This window comes from Mustela erminea, chromosome 15, assembly GCF_009829155.1.
Source record: "Mustela erminea isolate mMusErm1 chromosome 15, mMusErm1.Pri, whole genome shotgun sequence".
In the NCBI taxonomy this organism is placed as follows: domain Eukaryota; kingdom Metazoa; phylum Chordata; class Mammalia; order Carnivora; family Mustelidae; genus Mustela; species Mustela erminea.
The window spans coordinates 9570677-9591567 of NC_045628.1; the positions used below are offsets into that span (position 1 = coordinate 9570677).

Genomic DNA, 20891 nt, shown 5'->3' on the forward strand with positions numbered 1-20891 from the left:
TAGGTGTAATTATCTATGGCCATGGCTTGCCATGTTCCTTTCATCACAGATATCTTGAGATCTTGGGATCAGTAACATGCAATAACTGAAAGAGAGGGTATAATTTCCCCCCAGCCTGACAATGCATAATTTTATTTAATTAAATAAAAATTAATTCATAAAGTCCATTTTTAATTATGTACTGAGCAGACTCATGGATTGAAGTCAATGTGGCCCAGTTTTCCCAATGATCTGTCTTTGTGGAAAACAGTTGAGAACCTAAAATAGGTGTTTTGTTTACTTGTTCAATTCATCATCTCAGTGCTGTCGTTGCCTGTTCAGGCCTGGTCCAGTTGCTTGGAATTAGTCTTCAGTTAAGACCATGGGAGCAGATAACCACACTGTGGATAATTAACTACTCTTATAAGCATATCTACTATAAAGTTGCCCAAACCATCGAGCAGTTATTACTAAGAAAGTTGCTAGAACACCTACTGAAGAGTTAACATATAACCCTGGCATGGAAATGTGTTAAAGGAATGTTAAGACTTTATAAGAAATTAATGATAACATTGCTCTCCGTACTATGTAAAAATATATATATATATAAATACTTTCCTTGTCAATAAGGGAAGAAACGAAACATGGAACTATAAATGAGTTTTTATCTTGGATGGGTAAAATTGAACACTTTTCCCTCTTTATTTTAGTTATCACTCACAGCTTTATAAGATATTCGTAAAGGAAATGTCTCTCTAAAATGTGCATGCCGTTCAGTACGATTAATTCTTTCTAAATTGAGTACATTGGCAGCGCACGTCTTTTCTGGGCTCTGCTGGCATCTCAAATTTGTTCAGCAAGAGTAATAATTCTGTTTTGGAATTGCCTTTTTAACTTGTGACCTGCCCTACATTGCAGTGATAAAGCACACCTTCTGCATGAAAGACCAGAATAAGCATTCAACTTTGACTTTTAAAATTCCACTCTTGGAGAATCTTCATAACTGATCTCTTTTGGTATCAAATGAGGTCAGACACTGTGATCCTAGAATCGGGATTACAGAGTTGACTCTGTTTATTACTCTGTCAGTTCTTTGGAATGCTATAGGCCGACCATTAAGGTATACAAATTGAAGCTCAAGTGTTAGATTTATCCATTGCAGAAACATCTTAGTCATAAAGAGAAATAAAAGTTAATTAATTGGAACTTCTCAGAAGGTTGTAACAAAGATTATTGTTGTTGTTGTTGTTTTTAAATAAAAGAAATGAGGGAGGGGAAAGTGATGGCAAGGCTTTGTTTCTCCCAGCCCTTTTGTGACAGGTTGTTTATCTTCACAGCACTGTTCAACCTCATACCAGTGGGACTGCGCGTTGTTGCCATCCAGGGAGTGAAGACAGGGTTGTATATAGCCATGAATGGAGAAGGTTACCTCTACCCATCAGTAAGTAACATGCCAAAGATATTGGCCATTCATTCAATAGCTTGCAAAATAACAGTAGCATCAGCAACAGAAATGAAAAGGATCTGTGTCTGTTGATTCTGCCATTTTTGCTTTAATGTGTGATCTCTATACAATGCCATAGGGGCTGTTGATTCATTATTCATCAATGTTTGAGAATATCAGCATATCAAGCAGAAGAGTATTATTACCTGTTAAAGTTGTGCATTTGCACATTTTTTAAAAAAATGAACTAGTTTGGAACTAGTTTGGAAAATTGAGTGATTTTGAAAGAGGTGATATTAATATAATCTTTTTTATTTCTCTTTAGAAATGTACTTGTCTTGGAGAGTTTCTTGTAAAAGATTATTTTGTAAATAGAAACAAAATTTGTGCAAATTCTAAAAAGGAAAATTTAAAGAGAGTAGTTCTTTTAAAACTAGGAACTCAGGTTGTGTTTGTGTTTTACTGGGGAACTACTTCTAATATAAAATGCATATTGCATTTAAATCTAAGCAAGTCTTTCTGGTTTGTAATAATGTATGCAAGAAGTTGAGCACCTTTTTTAGCCATATGACTTCTTCTGGAATATTTACTATTTCTGGAATATTTACTATTTACAAATAATTCACATTCAGATGTGCTGTATCCACATATTATAGTGTACTTAGAATGAATTTCTGCCACAGAACCAAGCAATAGAGACCTAGATGAAAGTATTTCTTTTCACTATCCTTTGAGCAGAAATTGACAGGTTAAATTCATGGTGCCTCAAAGAAAAATGCTTTTATTTGGGTTTGCATTTCATCTTCATGTAAATTATTTAAAACTCTGCTGTTGGTAAATATTATCAACAAAAAACTACATGTAAACGTATATACAGACATCACACACACACACACACACAACTTAAGCAGAAACATTCTCTGGGGCATTTTCTTGAGCAAATCTGGGAAATCCTGTCAAAAAAAATGAAGTCTGAGCTGTGGATTCCCTCTGCGGTGAACTGGAAAATGTTCTTATTATTCTGGAAGCTTCATCTAGTTCCCTGAAGGGTGTTCCTGCACACAGACCTGGGCCCCACATTATGCAAATTGTGTTCTGTTTCACAAGATGAATATTCAACATACCAAGAGCAAGATCTAGTTAGAATTTCTTGTCCCTGCCCCCACTTTAGGAAAAATATGATTCAGATAAAGATCACTTTCGGGAGATGCCTTCTTTCAGATACAAGTCAATTTTATGGATCTGACATTTGTTCTGTTATTTTTGTTTGTTTCTTTTCCCTCAGGTAATCTTTGAGATGCTTGAAAGTTATTAGCTGCAGCATCTGCCGTAGCCTCTAGTTCTCAGGTTCTGTTGAAGATTTTATCACATTGTTTGCTGTACTCTGACACATGTGTAGCTATCAGGGGACACGTGAATGTTTATTTTATCTTTTTGCTATGGAGGGAGGTGCTTTCTGTTTTTTGGGATGAGGTTGCACATGTATACCACTTTTTCTTAAGGTAGGGAAATCATCTTGAGCATGTGTCTTTGCTGAAAAGACAAGCACAGGTTATGTTTGGTGCAGTCAAAGCAGAGTGGCAGGAATAGAAGTGCGGAAGGCACCAGTGCCTGGTCTATGCAACCTCCTTCCCAGGCAGGAGGTCTCATAAGCTTAGCTGGCGGTGACAGCACTGACCCCCGGATTTGTCTCAGTGACTTCAGGCTTGTCACTGACCCATCATTCTCTACTTTTGCCTCCCTGGTTCTCCAGTTCCTTGGCATCTGTGCTTTGTGCTGGCGGCTAGATTCCCTGACTTACACATGTTGGCTTTCTTCTCTTCCCATCGTAACTCTTGGCTTTGAATCTGGAATCTAGTAAAAGCCACTCTATTTGCTCATCCCCTACCCTGAGAGGTCCCCACTGCCTAGCCCAGGCCCTTACAATCCTCAGCCATCTCATAGGAAAAGGACTTAGATGCAAACCATATGCAATTTCCAATCTTTACTTATACTCCATAAGTGCTCTATTTATTTCAATGTAATGAAATGTGAACTTCAGATAGTTCAGTAAAAAGAATGTATTTCCATAGTCAATCATTTCATAATTAGCAAGTGCTTACTTGGATAACAATATAGCATGAAATAATAGAATGATTACTATACTATATAATAATAATAGGCCTACTTATCTAATAATAAAAATATAACAATGGCTAGTATTTATATGGTACACTCTGTCCAACTCTGTTCCAAGCATGGTACCGTCTTACCTCATCTAATTCTATTAAGCAAATACTATTAAAATGATCATACGGGGGGACCTGGGTGACTCAGTCAATTGGGCATCTATCTTCCGCTCAGATCATGATCCCAGCGTCCCAAGATCAAGTCCCAGGATAGAGTCCTGGGGTCAAGCCCTGCATCAGACTCCCTGCTAAGAGGGGCTTCTCCCTCTGCCCCTCGCCTCGGTCATGTTCTCTCTTCTCTCATTCTCTCTCTTTCAAATAAATAAAATGTAAAAAAAAAAAATCTTCTTAATAAAGCAACAACAATAGTAAAACAGTCATACTGATACAGAAAGAGTTTAAAAATCTGTGCAGTCTGCCAGGTAGTAAACAGAGAACGCAGGATTTGAATATTATTAGTCTGACTCATTAGCTTACTGTTTCACTATAGTGTTTCCATGTGCCAGACATTTTTCATCATATGGTCTGACACCTAGTCTAACAAGAAGTTATAAACACATGATGATGTAATGAAAGCCTTCAGGGAATTGTTACCTAGGGAAAAAACTTAATTTCAGTTATTGAGAGGTATAATTTAAAATATGATGTTTCCTTTGGAGATTCTCAAATTAATAAAAATCATAGAAAATTACATCTGGGAAAAGTTTGTTGTTATACACTGAGTGTTTAAGACTCTGAGAATTCGTTACATATAACATTTGAAATTTAAATTTAAAAACCCATGCCAAACATAGTTAACCCAACCAAGGAGTTTTGAAATAAGTAGGTGTTTTAAAAGGAAAACTTCAATCATCCTTATGTTTAAAGAAAAAAAGAATAAAGACTAGAGTCCCAGAAATGAAGGAATCTGTTTTAAGCTAATGCCTACTTTTTTTTCTTTTATATTTTTAACTTTTTTTTTCTTAACATATAATGTATTATTAGCCCCAGGGGTACAGGTCTGTGAATCACCAGGTTTACACACCATGTCACCTCCCCAATGTCCATAACCCAATCACCCTCTCCCTACCATCTCTCCACCACAGCAACCCTTAGTTTGTTTGCGAGATTAGGAGTCTTGTTAGTTGGACTCCCTCCCAATCCCATCTTGTTTCATTTTTTCCTTCTGTACCCCTCAAACCCCTACTTTGTCTCTCAAATTCCTCATATCCGAGAAATCATATGATAATTGTCTTTCTCTGATTGCTTATTTTGCTCAGCATAATACCCTCTAGTTCCATCCACGTTGTTGCAAATAGCAAGATTTCATTTCTTTTGATGGCTGCATAGTATTCCATTGTATATATATACCACATCTTCTTTATCTATTCATCTGTTGATGGATATATAGGCTCTTTCCATGGTTTTAAGCTAATGCCTACTCTAAAAAGATCATTGAATGTTTCCCTAGTGTAAACTAGCACCTAATATGGGACCAATTATTGAGGATTCTAGGAGGTAGGCAATAAAACACTCAGATCATTCAAAATGAATTCTGTTGAATGAAAAACACATCAGTGTTTTGACTCAAGGTGCATATTTCTCTATTTGCATTGGAAGTAACTCTTGTAAGCTCCTGTCATCCAAATAAAAATATTCCATTTGTAGGTAATTTCACCTTGGTGGAGAAGGGGACAAAAAAGTGTATCTTGTCTGAAATGTAAATAACCACATTTCTGATGCTGAAGGCACATGTTCCCCATGGAATCTTTCATTTGATATGACAACAGTCATTTCTTTTGTGGTCATAATGATTCTAAAATATTCTTTGAAGAAGAATCTCAAGAGATTTAATGTCAGCTATAAACAATTTGCTCAAAGGTAAAGCACAAGCTGCAAGGTTGTAGAACAGAAACTAACAAGGAAATGTTTATGCTAAATATATGTTAAATATGATGTTGGGGGAAAATGTATTCTGACCAACTAAAAACTATCTACAGTGCTTGAGAAACAGTCTTTTTTTTTTTTTTTTTTTTTTCCTCCAAACAACCTGTGACTTTGAAAGACTAAGAAAGTCTTCCATAGAGAGATGTGGGTTGTAAATCCTGGGACTGGAAAAAACTTCGGATGAAGGGAAAAGAGGATTCATCACTTGGGCAGAGAAAAAGAAGAGTTGAAGTTGGAATGTGTTTCTGATAGGAGCAAAGAAAAAGGGTCAGGGAAGGAAGGAAAATAGATTGATGGTGGGTAGAGCCTTGGGCTTGCTTGGAACATCTGGATCCCGGATCCAACCAACACCTGTGTTGTCATGCTCCAGTCCCTGCCTCTCATGTTTCTCATCTGTAACATTAAAAAGTGTCTCTGGATGCCTTAAGTTAATTTTGGGGTTGAAACATCCGATTTTAGTCTGATTGGTTTTTTTGAATGATGAGGTAATTGACACACACAAGATGTATAAAGATTCGTTATTGCTGTCTTACCTCAGATTGACATTTATGAGAATGTTTTATTCCAGATAGTGGTGTAAATGTTTCTGTTACCCCATGAAGGCATCCGGGGAGATAGCCCTGGTGTTCTCCACGTATTAGTATTTCGTCTGAGTTTCTTAACCAAATGATACAAGTAGAGAGGAAGACAATCCTTTTTCATGTAGGTTTTTAAATGAATCAAAGAAGTACACAGCTACTGTATTTTGTAAACATTGGGGCTCATTAGAATCACCTGGAAAGGGTGGTGAAGGCAGATTTTTTGGATCAGACTCCAGATATTTCAATTCAGTAGATCTAGTGGGACCCCCAGGAATGTATAGTTTAATAAGGATTCCTCTATTGCCCCTACCTGCCCATGGTGGGTGAGTCAAAAGGCCACAGCGCAACAATCAACAACAACACAGCAAGCATTATTGCAATGACTACCAGGGGAGAGGATGGTAACTTTAGACCAATGAAGTAAGAGTGGAGCTGGTAGGTAGACTACCTAGGCACAGAACCCAACACTGAGTAAAATAAAATTCTTGGTCTTCTTAACTTCCTCTGCCCCTAAGTTGAAGTTTACACGAATGTGGAGCAGTTCTGTGCACTTCTTCACAATGCAGCAACCCAACTATCAATTCATAATGAACATGGAGCCAGGAGAAGGACGAAACAGTCTTAAATTCAGGGAAATAAGGAAATTCTGTATGTTTTGGAAAAAGCATGTTCAAGGACCTCAAAATCTTATCTACTCTACATGAGATAGTTTTCCAATATTGTACTCACATCTTTCAGAAATATTTTTATGAGACTCCTCTCACCACAAAGTTGGGTCTGCCTTCCCACTTCTATGCCTGTAAGCATCTCTTACATGTCTTGATTTGTGTTCCTTCAACTTCCCAGGGCTTCCCATACAGGAAAGCCTCGGAGCCTCTGCCTCCTTTACCACCAATCATATGTCTTCCTGCTGAGTCAATGGCCCTCATAAAATGGGATGCTATTTTCTTCTCGACATTGTTCCTCGATCATTGCTCAAGTTTGGGGCTCAGAAATGGAAATGATTTGTTTTTTCACAGTGTGGTGCCTGATTTCTCTCAAATTTTTCTTTTCTCCCCTGAGAGTTACTCATACAAAGGTACACACAATCATTCAACCATATGCCTATGCTCATGGAGTGTTATGTGAGTCTTTTGGCCACCCCTGATACCTGTCCTATCTCTGAATACCAAGTATGGACATCCATTCTCAGGAAACTGCCCATTGTATATCATTGAGTGCCGCTAAGATACTCTGTCCATGCTTCTTGGCTTTTTTTTTTTTTTCCCTTTAGATTAGGGTAGTGCATAGGGTTAATGAAGTCACTTGAGCCACAGAGACCACCACTCACCGTCAGTAACATCTGATGTTAAACCAAGGGCTTCAGTAGCATCTGAAGACCTTTCACCTGGGAACTAGCCTTTCATACTCTGCCCACGAGAAGCAGGGTGGTGAAACTATAACCAGGCAGTATTCTAAGCTCATCTGGTTACCCAAGGTGCCCCTTTCAGAATGGAAACTTTTCTTCCTTTCATCCTTTAGTCCTCAGGTCGCAATTTCTTTGTTTTCAGAAGGATATTAAATCAGAGATTATTATTAATGTCTCTTTTTCTAATAGTCTATGACTCTATATGCAAGTTATTCTGAACAAACAATATCTAACACATTTGAGACTATATATACATATATATAATTTGTGTATATATATTTTTGTGTGTTTCATTGGAATCATGTATTGTGCTTAAATTATATACACACTTATTCACATGATTATACTTTTGGTCAGAGTTTTTCTTTATTTCTTTTTATGAAATGTTAAATAACACTTTTTAAGTTTACACATATTTTAAAGCTTTATTTGCCATGCTTAAAAATATTTCTTTTTTCATTAAGTTTCCCTATGGTTTCTCCCACGTTATGACTCAGTTGGATATATTGCCCAATTTGAAAATGGCTATTATCCTTTCTTAGTATTTTGGCTAGGATAATTTATAGTAATAAGAAAGCAAGTATGGCCCTTCAGTTAATTTCCCTCCAGTATTCATGTAATCCCCACGATGCTGAACACTGATGCACGGAATATAATTGCGTATGACAAAGGCAAGGATGCTGTCATCCTGCTTAGGGTCACTTGCCAGAAGGAAAAAACAATTGAGAAACAAATGCAAATGCTGGACTACATGTAACTAATTTTAAGTAGTCTTTTGGGAAAAGAAAAATGTGAAACATCCCATGTTGGGTTGAAAGTAGGCAATAAAAAGAGGTAAATGTACTTTTAGTCTATGCAAGTTCCAATGGCATTTTATAGAGTACAAAGGCAGGAACTGAGGTTGACAAGGAGACAATACTAAAGCTTCAGATGGAGAAGAGGGGAAAAAAGAAAATGGAAAGGAGATCACAAGGCAACAGCAGGGCAATGCACTAGGCAGTGTTAGGGAAAGAGAAAAGAGAAGAAAGAAGAGAGGATGGGAGCAGACAACAAAGGGAAGGAAACAAAGATGTGTCACAAAGAACGGAGAGAGAGGGCCATGTCTTCTCTTCATGCCGTCACCTTCCTGGGAACCACCCGCCATCACCCCCCTCTCCACCAACAGCTGACTCCTGGTTCCAGACTTCCACTCTGGGGTGGAAAAAACAAGACCCTCCCTCTTGAAACCCAGACTGGGCTTTCCAACTGCATCCAAAAATGCCTTCTCTGCTCCAGGCCCATGACCACATTCTCCCATTTCCCCTTCCCCTTGCCTCCTTTCCAGAATGCTGGCTGTGCTTGGTTAAGGTTATTCTCTCAGCAAGGAAACAGTATGGCCATAATTTGGCTTCCAAAGGATTCTATGTGTGACGGTGAGGATTAGTGGAAAGAAACTAATGGGAGTCTGACCACTGAGGGCTGGTTGGTGAGGGATGCTGAGTATATATAGCAAGATGATATTCAGCCCTAGGAAAGAAGATCCTTTCATTTGCAACATCATAGATGGACCTAGAGGACAGTAGAGTGAGTAAAATAAGTCAGACACCTAAAGAGAAAACCTGTGGATTCTAAACAAATCAAATAGTTAGAAATAGAGACTTGAACCATGGTCACCGGGTCCAGGGAAGTGGGGGAAATGGGAGGAAAAAGAAAGAGAAACCTAAAGACGACTTGCAAATTAGAAACCGTTTCATTTTGTTTGGACAGCACACATGCACTCTCTGTGATCTGGTGGGACATGCACTCTACAGTCTACAGTTTAAGCACTGTGACTGTAGAATCACTTCTCCTGAATTTTATAAAGGAAAATATTGCGCACATCAGTTTTGTTTCTGGGCCTGGAGACAGTGGTGTTGGCAACCTGGGACTGGAAAGGATGAGAGATATTTGAAGCATTTCTGAGGAGATGTGGAAAGAAGTCCATGGTGGTCTGGGTATGACGGTGACAGAGTCAGGGGGAACTGACTCAGAGAACCTGGTGGTCTGGGGTCCTTCTCATAGAGAAAACAAAACCCAGAAGGATGAAGGGGTTTGGGTGAGGAGTCTGCTGCATTGAGTTTGAGACATGTTCACTTTGCCCACAGAAGATGCAGGTGGGTTATAATCCCACTGGATCACTACTGTATGATGACAAAGCTTCTTTCCCCCAAAAGAACCATGGCTAAGGGCTGTCTTAAGAATGATGTGCAGATAGACAAAAAAAATTGTTTGTGAGAGATGTTTTCCTTTTCTTCCTGAATGTAAGACAAAGGATGAAGAAATGGGGTGAATGATATCAGCATAAATGAAGTTAGATATTAGAAAGAACTTTATAAAATAACATGACTTCTTGAGAAAGTGTTCTCATATATTTTACTTAGTTCCTAAGTATACAGAATAAGTAGAGGCCGTTTGGAACACTGAATAGCAAAGCAGAGGACTAGTGAGTTAAATTCATAACTTGTATAGAAATGATGCTAATAATGGGGGAGGGGACTATCAGGTCTTTACATATTCTCATGATGGTTCACAATCCTCAGTGTACTTAAGACATATTCAGATAACAGTGTAAATAATCAGATCCCAGAACATTAGCCTGAAAGATTCCAATTCAGCGAATCTAATATATCTCAAGAATCAGAATTCTGAATATACATCCCAGGCATTTCTAGCGCAGGTGTCTGAAGGAGCACACTTTGGTAAACATGGGTCAACATCACTCTCTCGGGAACCAGGACACTGAGATCACATGATTTTATATTTATTTATAGGATGTTATATAAACATCATGTTGTTTATGATGATGATGATGATGATGATGATGATGGTGATGTTTACAAATTCACAGTCCAGTTCGGGCCCTTGCAGTAAGCAGACTGACCTGGCCATAAGTAGTGTTCACCTTCGCTGTTGACCAGGTGAGCTGGCCTATGAGCAAACATAGAAAAAAAGCCTTGTCTGTGATTGCTCTGTTCAGTCTGGGAATGGGACAAGAAATGTGTCCTTGAGCATCGAGATGATGTGAGGAAAGACAGGAGTTTTGCTGAAACTTGAGAAAACAGAAACAGAATTAAGACACTGGATTTCAAACCATAGCATAGTCTTGAAAAGGAGAAGTGGTCTCCATCATATAAAGCTCAGGGGAGAAGTCAGCCTGAGACAGTTGGCCTGGACACCACAGGGCACCTGCTGAAATGAAGGGCCAATTCAGGCCAAGGGCATTGTGTCAGAGCAGATTTCTAAGGATGACGAGGCTGGGTTGTTTCAGAAATGAACACTTCCTAGATTTTAAAACAATATTAATGAAACAAATACTTTATTTAATAAATTGTTTTTCCTAACTTTCTATTTTCTTGAGGGAATTTTGTTTTCTTCTAAGCAAGGTCTTTCTATACAGGCCTCGTTTCTGAAATAAAGTAGACTTCTTCTCTTTTCTAGGTGAACTGTGCTCGGTCCACCTTAGAGCAACTTTTCCAAGTCCTGTATAGAGAGTATGTTGATCCCGTATGGGTCCATCACTATACAGAGTTCTTAACGACACAAACCCTGCAATGCTTACCTCACGGAAATCAAAAACATATGTCTAATAACCAAAGGGTCTGCCAGAAATATATGGAAGACTACTTCTATTCAATATAATTACTCAGTGCTCAAATGTAGGTTGAAGAGTCCAGGATTTGGTGGGGATGTGTACCATCATGAGCTTTATTTATTCACTCATTCAAGAAGAATTCTTGCCTGCCTTCCACTGACAGCTAATGTACTGTGTTTGCTGGGGCTTCAAAGACAACTGAAAAATTTCTGATTTAAAAACAACAAAACCCCCTGAGCATCCAATGGGTAGGACGTACATCTTGATTAAACAAATTCTAAGGCTCCTGTCTTTCCTCAGAATCTATGATTCCTTGATTGTACATTTCCTATCACTCTTTCAATAGTGATGGATATATGTAGGAGGTCTTCAATCTGTAGTTCTTGATTGATTGTGGTTAAGGTAGAATAAATGTCACCAGCAAATTTTATTAATTTATTCTTCAAGTGCCCTCCTGTTCATGATATTTATTATGCATGACACTTATCTTTTTCCCCACTGGAAAACATTAAGCATCAGCAAAGAATATAGGCGTCTGTTTATTTCTCAAGTTAGAATTGCAGAAAAGCACTATTTACACATTCCTTTCCTGAAAGAGCATGATAAACCCACAGAGACAGAACTTGGAGATGCAATGTCTGCATTCTAACATGGTTATATTTGCATTAATGAAGTGAGTGGTAATGTCTTCACCTTATGAGAGGAGCTCAGAGCAAAGAAATAAAACCCAATTTCTGGTAAATGTTGCTACCACTTACTCGAACATTTTCAAGCAAGCACATGAATAATGATAATTAGAGAAAGGATTTTATTATTTCTGTATGTTCATGAAATGACATCAAGTACTTTGGTGTTTTATTTCTTTTTAGTGTGAAAGAAAAAAATAACATTTAAGTTTGCCATTTTATCCTGATTTTTCTCCAGGGCAAAACCCATGAAATACTGTAAAAAGTAACAAAGTTTAGGTTTGATTAAAGTGTTTTAATTTTTTTAAAATCCCATATTCATAAAGGGCATATGAAAGATAGGTGAATAATGAAAGAAATATTTGCATACAAGGCATTTTAAAGACTACCTCAAAAATGATAAACACTATCTATCTAAGATGATTGACAATGTTTGAGAATGATTTTAAAAATTTAAAAATTTTTTTAAAAAATCACTATATAAATCCCAAAGCCCATATACCCTATAGTGACTAGCAAATCAGCTCCAACAGTAAAACAACAGTTAATAGCTACTAAACTTGAGGGCAAAATTCTGCTTCTTTAAAAATTGTCCGCATATGCGGGAGGCTCATGGTTGAAATTGTTACACACCATCCACCCAATTTGAGTTGATGGGTTTTCTCTCTGATTATTTTACTTTCTGAGGATTCTTCTTCCTACTTCTGCCTCTTCCTATGTGCTGGGGACTCTGAGAAGTCCTGAGCCACAAGTTCATGGTGGGCTCTCTGAGTAGGAATTTCTGTTTCTTCGATGCAGTTTACACCTCATTTTTTAGCCACTTGGGAATAAAAAGAAAAATAATTATTTATTTTTTAAAAGATTTTTATTTATTTATTTGAGAGAGAGAGAGCACAAGTTGGTGGGTGGCAGAGGGAAAGGGAGAAGCAGCCCCCTCCAGGGGCTCAATCCTGGTACCCTGAGATCATGACCTGAGCTGAAGGCAGATGCTAAACCGACTGAGCCACCTAGGTGGCCCGAAAGAAAAATAATTTATGAAATAATTCATAGCAATATGAAAAAGTATCCTACTTTTTCTTTTTTTCCAGAGAAAGAACAAAAACTACTTTTTTTTTTTTTTTTTTGAAAAACCAAACTGACTGTTCTTCATGTGTTATGTAGTAACAATTGACGAAATCATTCCTTTGGTGATGATTTTCCTTGTTACCTCTTCTTTATGATCTCCATTTGTTTCCACTAGTTTCATATATTTTAAAATTTGGGGGGGGGAGTTTAATTTTTTTTAATTTTTTACTTAAATTCAATGTAGTTAACATATACTGTATTATTAGTCTTAGGGGTCAAATTTAGTGATTCATTAGTTGTGTGTAACACCCAGTGCTCATTATATCAGGTGCCCTCCTTAATGCCCGTCACCCAGCTGACCCATCCCCCACCCACCTTCCCTCCAGCAACCCTCAGTTTGTTTCCTAGAGTTAAGAGTCTCTTATGGCTTGCCTCCCTCTCTGTTTTTATCTTGCTTTTTCCCTTCCCGTATGTTCATGCATTTTGGTTCTTGTTTCCACTAGTTTAAAGTTTATAGTGTTATCAAAAGAAGGATGACTAGTTATTTGACTGAAAACGTTTCCATCCTAATATTACCTGTCAACCAATGTTGATGCAGCACATTCCCGAACCAAGAGAAATATGGTGAAAACGACAGACGCAATACCTGACCTCATGGAACTTATAGTTTCTGTAGATGTGAGTTCCCTGCACAGTGCGTTTTCACTTTGAATGATTTCTTTGGACACTGGAAGGGTGTTTTGTGTTCTGAGCTACTTCTGGTTTCACTGAATGTTGGCTGTTTGTCTTATAGTAATATATTCGGTTTGGAAGGCTGGCTTATGGAAAGGTACATAATGCACTCTGAGCAAGGACATAGCAGATCTCTTAAGAGTTTCATTTGGAGTTAGATACTGGTTTTAAGGTCTTATGACTATATGAAATGAAGAGAGATAAGTCACTTTTAATAGGCATGTCCCAGCCCCTGCAAAAGCATCATAATTGGTTGCTATTTGCTGTCCCAGTAGAGCCAGAGACTGAATGGGAACAAGATATTTTTGGAATTGGACATCTCTAACAAGGTGGAAATATTTTATTTGGTCATTAATACCAGATCTAGGCCACTGTTTAGCAGAAATGGTTATGTGGGTAAGCAGGAAATAGTCTACCTTACATTTAAGCTAGAACAACTAGTACCTAAAAGCACTAACCTGACAAATGATGAGTATTGATTTATGTTACGAGAGGAGATTTGCTTATGTTACTTAATGAATTAACTGTGAGTGCCCCTCACCAGGATGTAAGGACAAGCACTGATTGTCAACAACTCCCCATTAATGTAAACTTAACTCATCTTTCAACTACGAACTTTTTATAACTCCGTTTTTACTATCTAAACCTTAGACTTAGTGCATGAGATCCTTGTCATTGCAAATGATTTTCTATGGTAAGCAATATTCTGTTATGGTTCAGGAGTTTGGTTTCCTGGGCTGTACCTCAGACACAGCTTTGAAAAAGATCAATATCTTTTTCGCTTGTAGGTAATAAAGAGTAAAATTATGGCATGAAGGTACATTATCTTGTGAGTTGCCTATTTGTTGTGATATAAGAAACAATGGTTTTTATTAAAAGGGACCTTAGACGCTCACAATGCAAAGATGCAAATTCATTTACAAGGACCTCATCTATAATCAAGACCTATAACTCACTATTTTTGCTATTGTGATGATAAAGTGATGGCTAAAAAGTTATGTAACTTTAGAAGAAATCATGGCATTTTCTGCATTATTATTTAAATGTTGTCATGTGACATTTTGCTTTCTATCCTGTAACCATCAATTAATGTTATCAATAGAAGCCGTGGAAAATTGTTTTTGCATTCAGAGTTTGCAACTTGGATAATTTTACTTACCATTTAATGGGGGTCAGGATGTTTAACTCCTACATTGTTTTTATTTCAATATTAGTTAGAACTCTATATTACTAGCAATACCAATAACAGAAAAATCAACTTTTAAACTGTGCCGAAGTTCTCTAGACAACTTTTACTTAGAGACAAGGTAAGAGGCATTCTCTCCTATGTCGGTGGAGAAATAAATTCTAATGTGCAATATCATATTAAAATAAAGGAGGAAGAAAGTGGTCCACAGGTGCCATAAATGGGTTAGGTGTTTTCCTAATGCAGTGTGAGGCTTTTGAAAGACTGTTTTATAGACTAAGCAAAGTCAAATATATACCCAGGAGAAATAGTAGTGAGCCTTTATTTAATTTAAAATTACATCGCATGAGAGGGTTCGCACATTGAAATGGGAAGAATGGCCTTGGGCAATAGTTCCCTTGTGTTTATCTAAAAAAATAAAAAAAACACCTTGTAGGAATTTGAATGCAGACACAGTTCTTATTAATTTTTATGCATTGCTCATGGAGAAACAATAACCAGAAGGAAAGAAGGAAAGAAAGGAAGGAAGAAGAGAAAGAAGGAAGGAAGGAAAAAAGACAGGACAAGAAAGAGAGAAAGAAACCATGTCAGTAACATGTGTTTGCTTAAAAAGCACAGGGTGTTTGGTCATCCTTTAGTTTTTGGAGCTACAATATCCCATCCTGACTTTATTTAATTCCTGATGATCAGCGTTTGGGACCAATTGGAAATTTCTCAGACCCATTACACCATTAACTACCAAGACCAAAATATCATGTTATTTAAATTTTTTTTAATTTTTTATTTTTTAAAAACATATGTTTTTATCCCCAGGGGTAAATTTTTTATGAATAACAGCTTTATTATATATATTTTTTAATATGACTGTGGAAAACTATGAAATATGGCACATTGTAGCAGTTAATTTCAATCATCTAATATTCCAATCATTTTAACAAGAGACTCGCCCAAGGGTCTGCTGAAACACTGCATATCTGGCAAATGACTGTGTAGTAATTAATCCAATAGTAGCATATTAAAATTGCCTTAACTATACTGTTCAATACCTAATTGTATTTTCTGTTGATGTCAGTGTTCTTCCTAGAAGCAATTGGTACTTTAAAATAACTTTTTGCTGTGGAAAGCGTGGTAGACTGTAATACTGGCTAGTTGTGATTTTTACATTTGAGAAGGTGGTTGTGGGAACAGCAATACAATGGAGAAGAAACATAATGTCCAAGTTCACAAATGTGGGAAATGCAAAGATCAGAGTCATTTTAATGTATTCCTGAATTATTCTTGTGAATTCCACTTTGAAGTGAGTTTGCTCAGGGTAATGAGGTAACTGGAGGGGTGAATGCAGAGGTCTGGCTATGTAGCACTGGGGAAATAGTTATTTGACTACGTGCACTGTGTGGTATATTTGCATATGATTTTTTCTATAATCACAAACTACTAAGACCTATTCAGCCAATGAAAATGGCACACCCTTAGAAATTTATATTCTGATATGTACATGCACCTATTTTTCTCTTCACTATCACTTAGGTAGTTTTCTGCATACTCATTTTTGAAACACCATGAAAATAAAATCCACCTTCAGGGACATTGTATCAGATCTATCACTCACAGCTTCTGTTATTTTTAATTCCTCAAAGGAAAATGCCTTATATAATTCATTTCTTAGATGGACAGCAGAGTGGGTTTGACAGGTGGCCAGGTATAGCAGGAGGAGGAAAAAACCCAGCTCAGAAGAGGAAATGAAAGCCAGCAAAGTCACGAGCACTGATTAAAACATTTGGACACTCTGAGTGACCTTGAGAATCCTGAATGACTTTTTATAACACGATGATGACATTTGAAATGCTTTCCAAGGAATAGATGAAACACTCAATTATGTTTCCTTTAATCTGCTGATATTGTGATTATGTTCTGGCAGAATGATGGCAATTAATTACATTAGGTCAGTGAACATCGCCATGCCTATCATATACACATCCAGAACAAGTCAGAATTTTCCCAGCTGTGCAGTTGGCCTGGTGAGCACAGTGCCAGCGACAGTCATCTCTCTGACTTTTCTTAGGCCACTGAGCAAGTCCCATGCTGAAACACTTGGTTAGCAGGAAACGAGTGCATGCTATTTCTCCTCTCTGGACGATCCTAGGATCCCTCCTCAAAATTTTAGGAAGATTAAAATTAAAAATGATTGCAAAGGGCATTTCTATTTATCCATGAGTGTATATACATCCTTGTTATAATCTCTAATATAGATGACCTTCAAATACATGGTCCATCAAATTAGTACTCACACAAGTGTGAATGCTTGAAAGAGAGCAGCAGATGTGATGGTTTTCTACATTTTTCTAAGTTTCATAAAATCTATTGAGTTTTCAAGAGAAATGAAATAGCCTTTCTTGTGTAGTATTCCAATTATGAAAGCAATAAGCCCATAAGAAAGATATTCTGGAGCTTTGGGAATGAAATCTTTATTTTTTCTTTAGTTTTCTTTCTTTCTTTCTTTCTTTCTTTCTTTCTTTCTTTCTTTCTCTCTTTCTTTCTTTCTTTCTTTCTTTCTTTCTTTCTTTCTTTCTTTCTTTCTTATCTTCTTTCCTTCCTTCCTTCCTTCCTTTCTCTTTCTTTCTTTCTTTCTTTTTTTTTTTTTTTGCAAGATTTGCAACTCAGTTCACATCATTGGTGAACTGAGGCTTTCTTTATCATGTGCCTGCAACTGTTGTTACTACCTTTCTCCTACTGTCAGATAGCTTTCACTCTATGACCGCAACAACCTGGAAACAGTCCTGTGAAAGTAGATCCCATAGAATAACGTTTCCATGCCATGTATTTATGTCCTGAAACAAATAAAATGTCAATATAGTAGAAATAAGTGTATAATAAAGCCAAAAAGTGGGTGCATGATTCTAAGGGGAACTTGTTACCATTTTTTAAATATATTGACTTGAAAAATAACTAAATTAATTCATTTTAAAGATAGGATATAACTTCCTTTTGATAGTGACTTCAGTAAAAACTTATTTTAAAATGGTGGCAATATGTATCTTATGTCCTACCCTGAAAAGGGTCATTTTACTACCTCGTTTGGAAATGACAAACATGCCCTGGAACAATAAATGTATTTTTTATCACACTGGTGATTTTGAAAATATAATTTATTTAATTGTAATGCATCTCTGCATCTCGCTAAGAATGATCATCTATTAAAAAGTTTACCATATTTCTATCCATATTTGCATGAGAGAAATAATGATGTTGCAAGGAATATACTAGAATTCAAGTTGCTGACGTAGATGTATTATGAGGAAAGTATTTTATCCGTATTTAGTTGAGCTGTTCATTTCGGTATATTTCCCACTTAACACTTGTAATTCTGCCATAATGAAGGGGTGTGTAATTACTTTCAGCCTACTTAATGTATATGAAACAATCAGGTAATTTCTGGATATTCAGAATGCCAGAATGAATGAAATGTTAGTTTTCTTTTTAAAAGATATTGTAGGGCGCCTGGGTGGCTCAGTGGGTTAAGCCGCTGCCTTCGGCTTAGGTCATGATCTCAGGGTCCTGGGATCGAGTCCCGCGTTGGGCTCTCTGCTCGGCGGGGAGCCTGCTTCCTCCTCTCTCTCTGCCTGCCTCTCTGCCTACTTGTGACCTCTCTCTGTCAAATAAATAAATAAAATCTTTAAAAAATATATTGTAAACTATTCAGGGAAAAATCACCTACTTTTAGTTCAGCTAAACTCCCTGTGAGTTTAAAGGGGGTGGGAACCCAGATAATAATATTTTTTACCCATTTCCCTTTTCCTTCCTGCCAAGACCTCTTATGAGGTTAGTACTTGTCATGCATTCAACCTTGGTGCAAATTTTTACTTTTAATCTTTTATTAGTGATGCTTCAGTTGTGGATACATGGTCAGAATAACCATGATTTTCACAGGAGAAATAAGACACTACTTCAGATTGTGTAGTTTTATATCATTCTTCTTGGACCGCATAGTTTATTTCTAGTATTCTTTTTTTAAACTTTCACTTCTATCTTAGGTATCATGATAGCACTGCTAATGAATTGTTTGCATTTGGCAAGGAAATGAGACACAACTCTTATTAGATAAAGCTGCTGTCCACAGGATTCCAAGCGAGCTGCACAGAGCAGTATGAGGAAATGTTGGAAGTACGCACGTAGCTTGCGTGTGGACCAGATTGTTGGCCCACTGACCAGATGCATAACCAGTTGCACTGTTATAATTATACACACGCAGATCTCGGCCACACTCAGGATTCCGTCCCAAGAATATGAAGCCTTCTGCCAACCCACACTATGAGGTTGTCCCCGATGCATTACCCCTTTCCCCACCACATGCCAGAAGAAGGGTCGATTTCCTCTCCTCTTTAAACACCCACACTGGGGTACTCGCACCTCATGAATAGCCCTTCTTTCTTTGTTTAGAGACATCTGTTAATAAGCTTTGGATTCCTGTTACCTTTTTCTTTAATCACGTCTTTTTTTCCCTCATCCTTGATTTCTTTCTGTCTCTCTCAGCATTCTAGCCCTGTGGTTTCTCTGTTTCCATGTCTCTACATGGCGACCTTCACCACTACCTTCAAACCATAATTGGTTTCTGCCACTGGATATTTCCGTGTTAATCATTCACCTTTATATGTATCTTTATCAGTGGCCACTGTAGAAGCCTGTTCTCTTCCACCCCAAGAGCCATTCTCCCTCTCCAGCTCTCATAATTCCAGGAATGGGTTCCCAAGTTTTTATATCATGTTAGAATCGCTATTTGTTGTTTTGCAAGTTGTGTGCTCATAAAGATTCATTCAGCAAACATTTCAGGTCTTGGGTTAAAAATGCTTCTCACATGCCCCAGGCCATGAAAGCTGTTGAAAGATGATTATTGAAAAATCCAACACGTTTCTAAATTTTGACAAAGACACTTTGCTTTCATCAATTAAAGTTGTGTTAGATACAAGTGCCATAGTGATTTTTCTTATCCCAGACATTTAAAACATCCCTACACTTTAAAATGTCATATTTGTTATTGCATAAGGATTTTCTTCAGAAATGAACTTCTTCGTTTTCTGACTGTTTTCTGCATCACTGTCTTTATGTGGCATTTACAAAGGACTAGCAGATGTATGGTGATGGGGTACCTCATAGGTCCTTGTACCTCCTAGGACAAGTTCTTAAAGCCTGAGAGTTCATATTTTAAGTAGATCATGTGAATTTACTGTTATTCTACTAAATACAGAGAGAACCAACCCAAATGAAAGATCATAGGTTGTAAATCCATTCCCGTTAATTTCTGCTTTGTCAGTGGTGTGAGAGCATTGGTCTTTGGGACATGCACTACAGTCTTTCAGATTCCCAACATCATGGCTCTGTGCTCTGAGTTAGCTGTTTTGGATTTGCCAAGCAATGTTCAATTACATACATGGGCCTCCATGGAAATATCTCCCAAGCTGATAGATAGCTGCACATGAGTTAGGGAAATTGTAGTATTCCTAAAGGAAAATTCAGGGAGAATGTATGTTGAGAATGTGTGCAGTGATCACATTTTATCACTGAAAGTTTGGAAATTATAAAAGGGGAGACTCCTAATGGTGCCGTGTATGCTAAGCCCAGAGTACCATACGTTTTAAAATGGGCAATTCTGTTCTGCCAAAGGGTAAAGATTAAAAAGCAAAAGTAACTCAGCCATATGGTAAGAGAACTGTATAATAGGTTGAATAAAAGGCCTGTATATATGTAAGTATAAATGGGCTTTAAATATATGTCCTTTATTCACTAGGGCTCCAAAGCAAAAAGGTTTCTATGTTCTCACACATATTATTCAAGCCAGTTTCAGGGAATGATGTTTTTTAGTGAGGATGAGAATGCAGAGAGCACTGTTTTGGGGTATCTAGTCTATGTAGGGGTGACATAGTGTCAAAATCACTGATGACATTAGTCTTTTTATGCATCTGGGCTTCCTAGTCCTTGCAAATGCCCGTAACTGTCAGCAATGCAAGGATCTTCTTTCTGTCACTTCTTTGTCATGGTTTTAAGAATGTCTTATTTAATGACTTCAATTTGTGTCCTGATATTATGGTAGTAGCTAAACTTAGAAAAGACA

The 20891-nt window shown here is 37.3% G+C and overlaps 1 protein-coding gene across 4 annotated transcripts in view; it reads left to right on the plus strand.

The window, feature by feature from the left end:
* Nucleotides 1–20891, plus strand: part of FGF14 (fibroblast growth factor 14) — a 595595-nt gene that overhangs the window by 474775 nt on the left and 99929 nt on the right. For all 4 annotated transcript variants that reach the window (XM_032315400.1, XM_032315403.1, XM_032315401.1 and 1 more), the window contains one exon: nt 1317–1420. In XM_032315400.1, coding sequence (XP_032171291.1) covers nt 1317–1420 — 104 coding nt within the window. The remainder of the gene's footprint in view (nt 1–1316; nt 1421–20891) is intronic.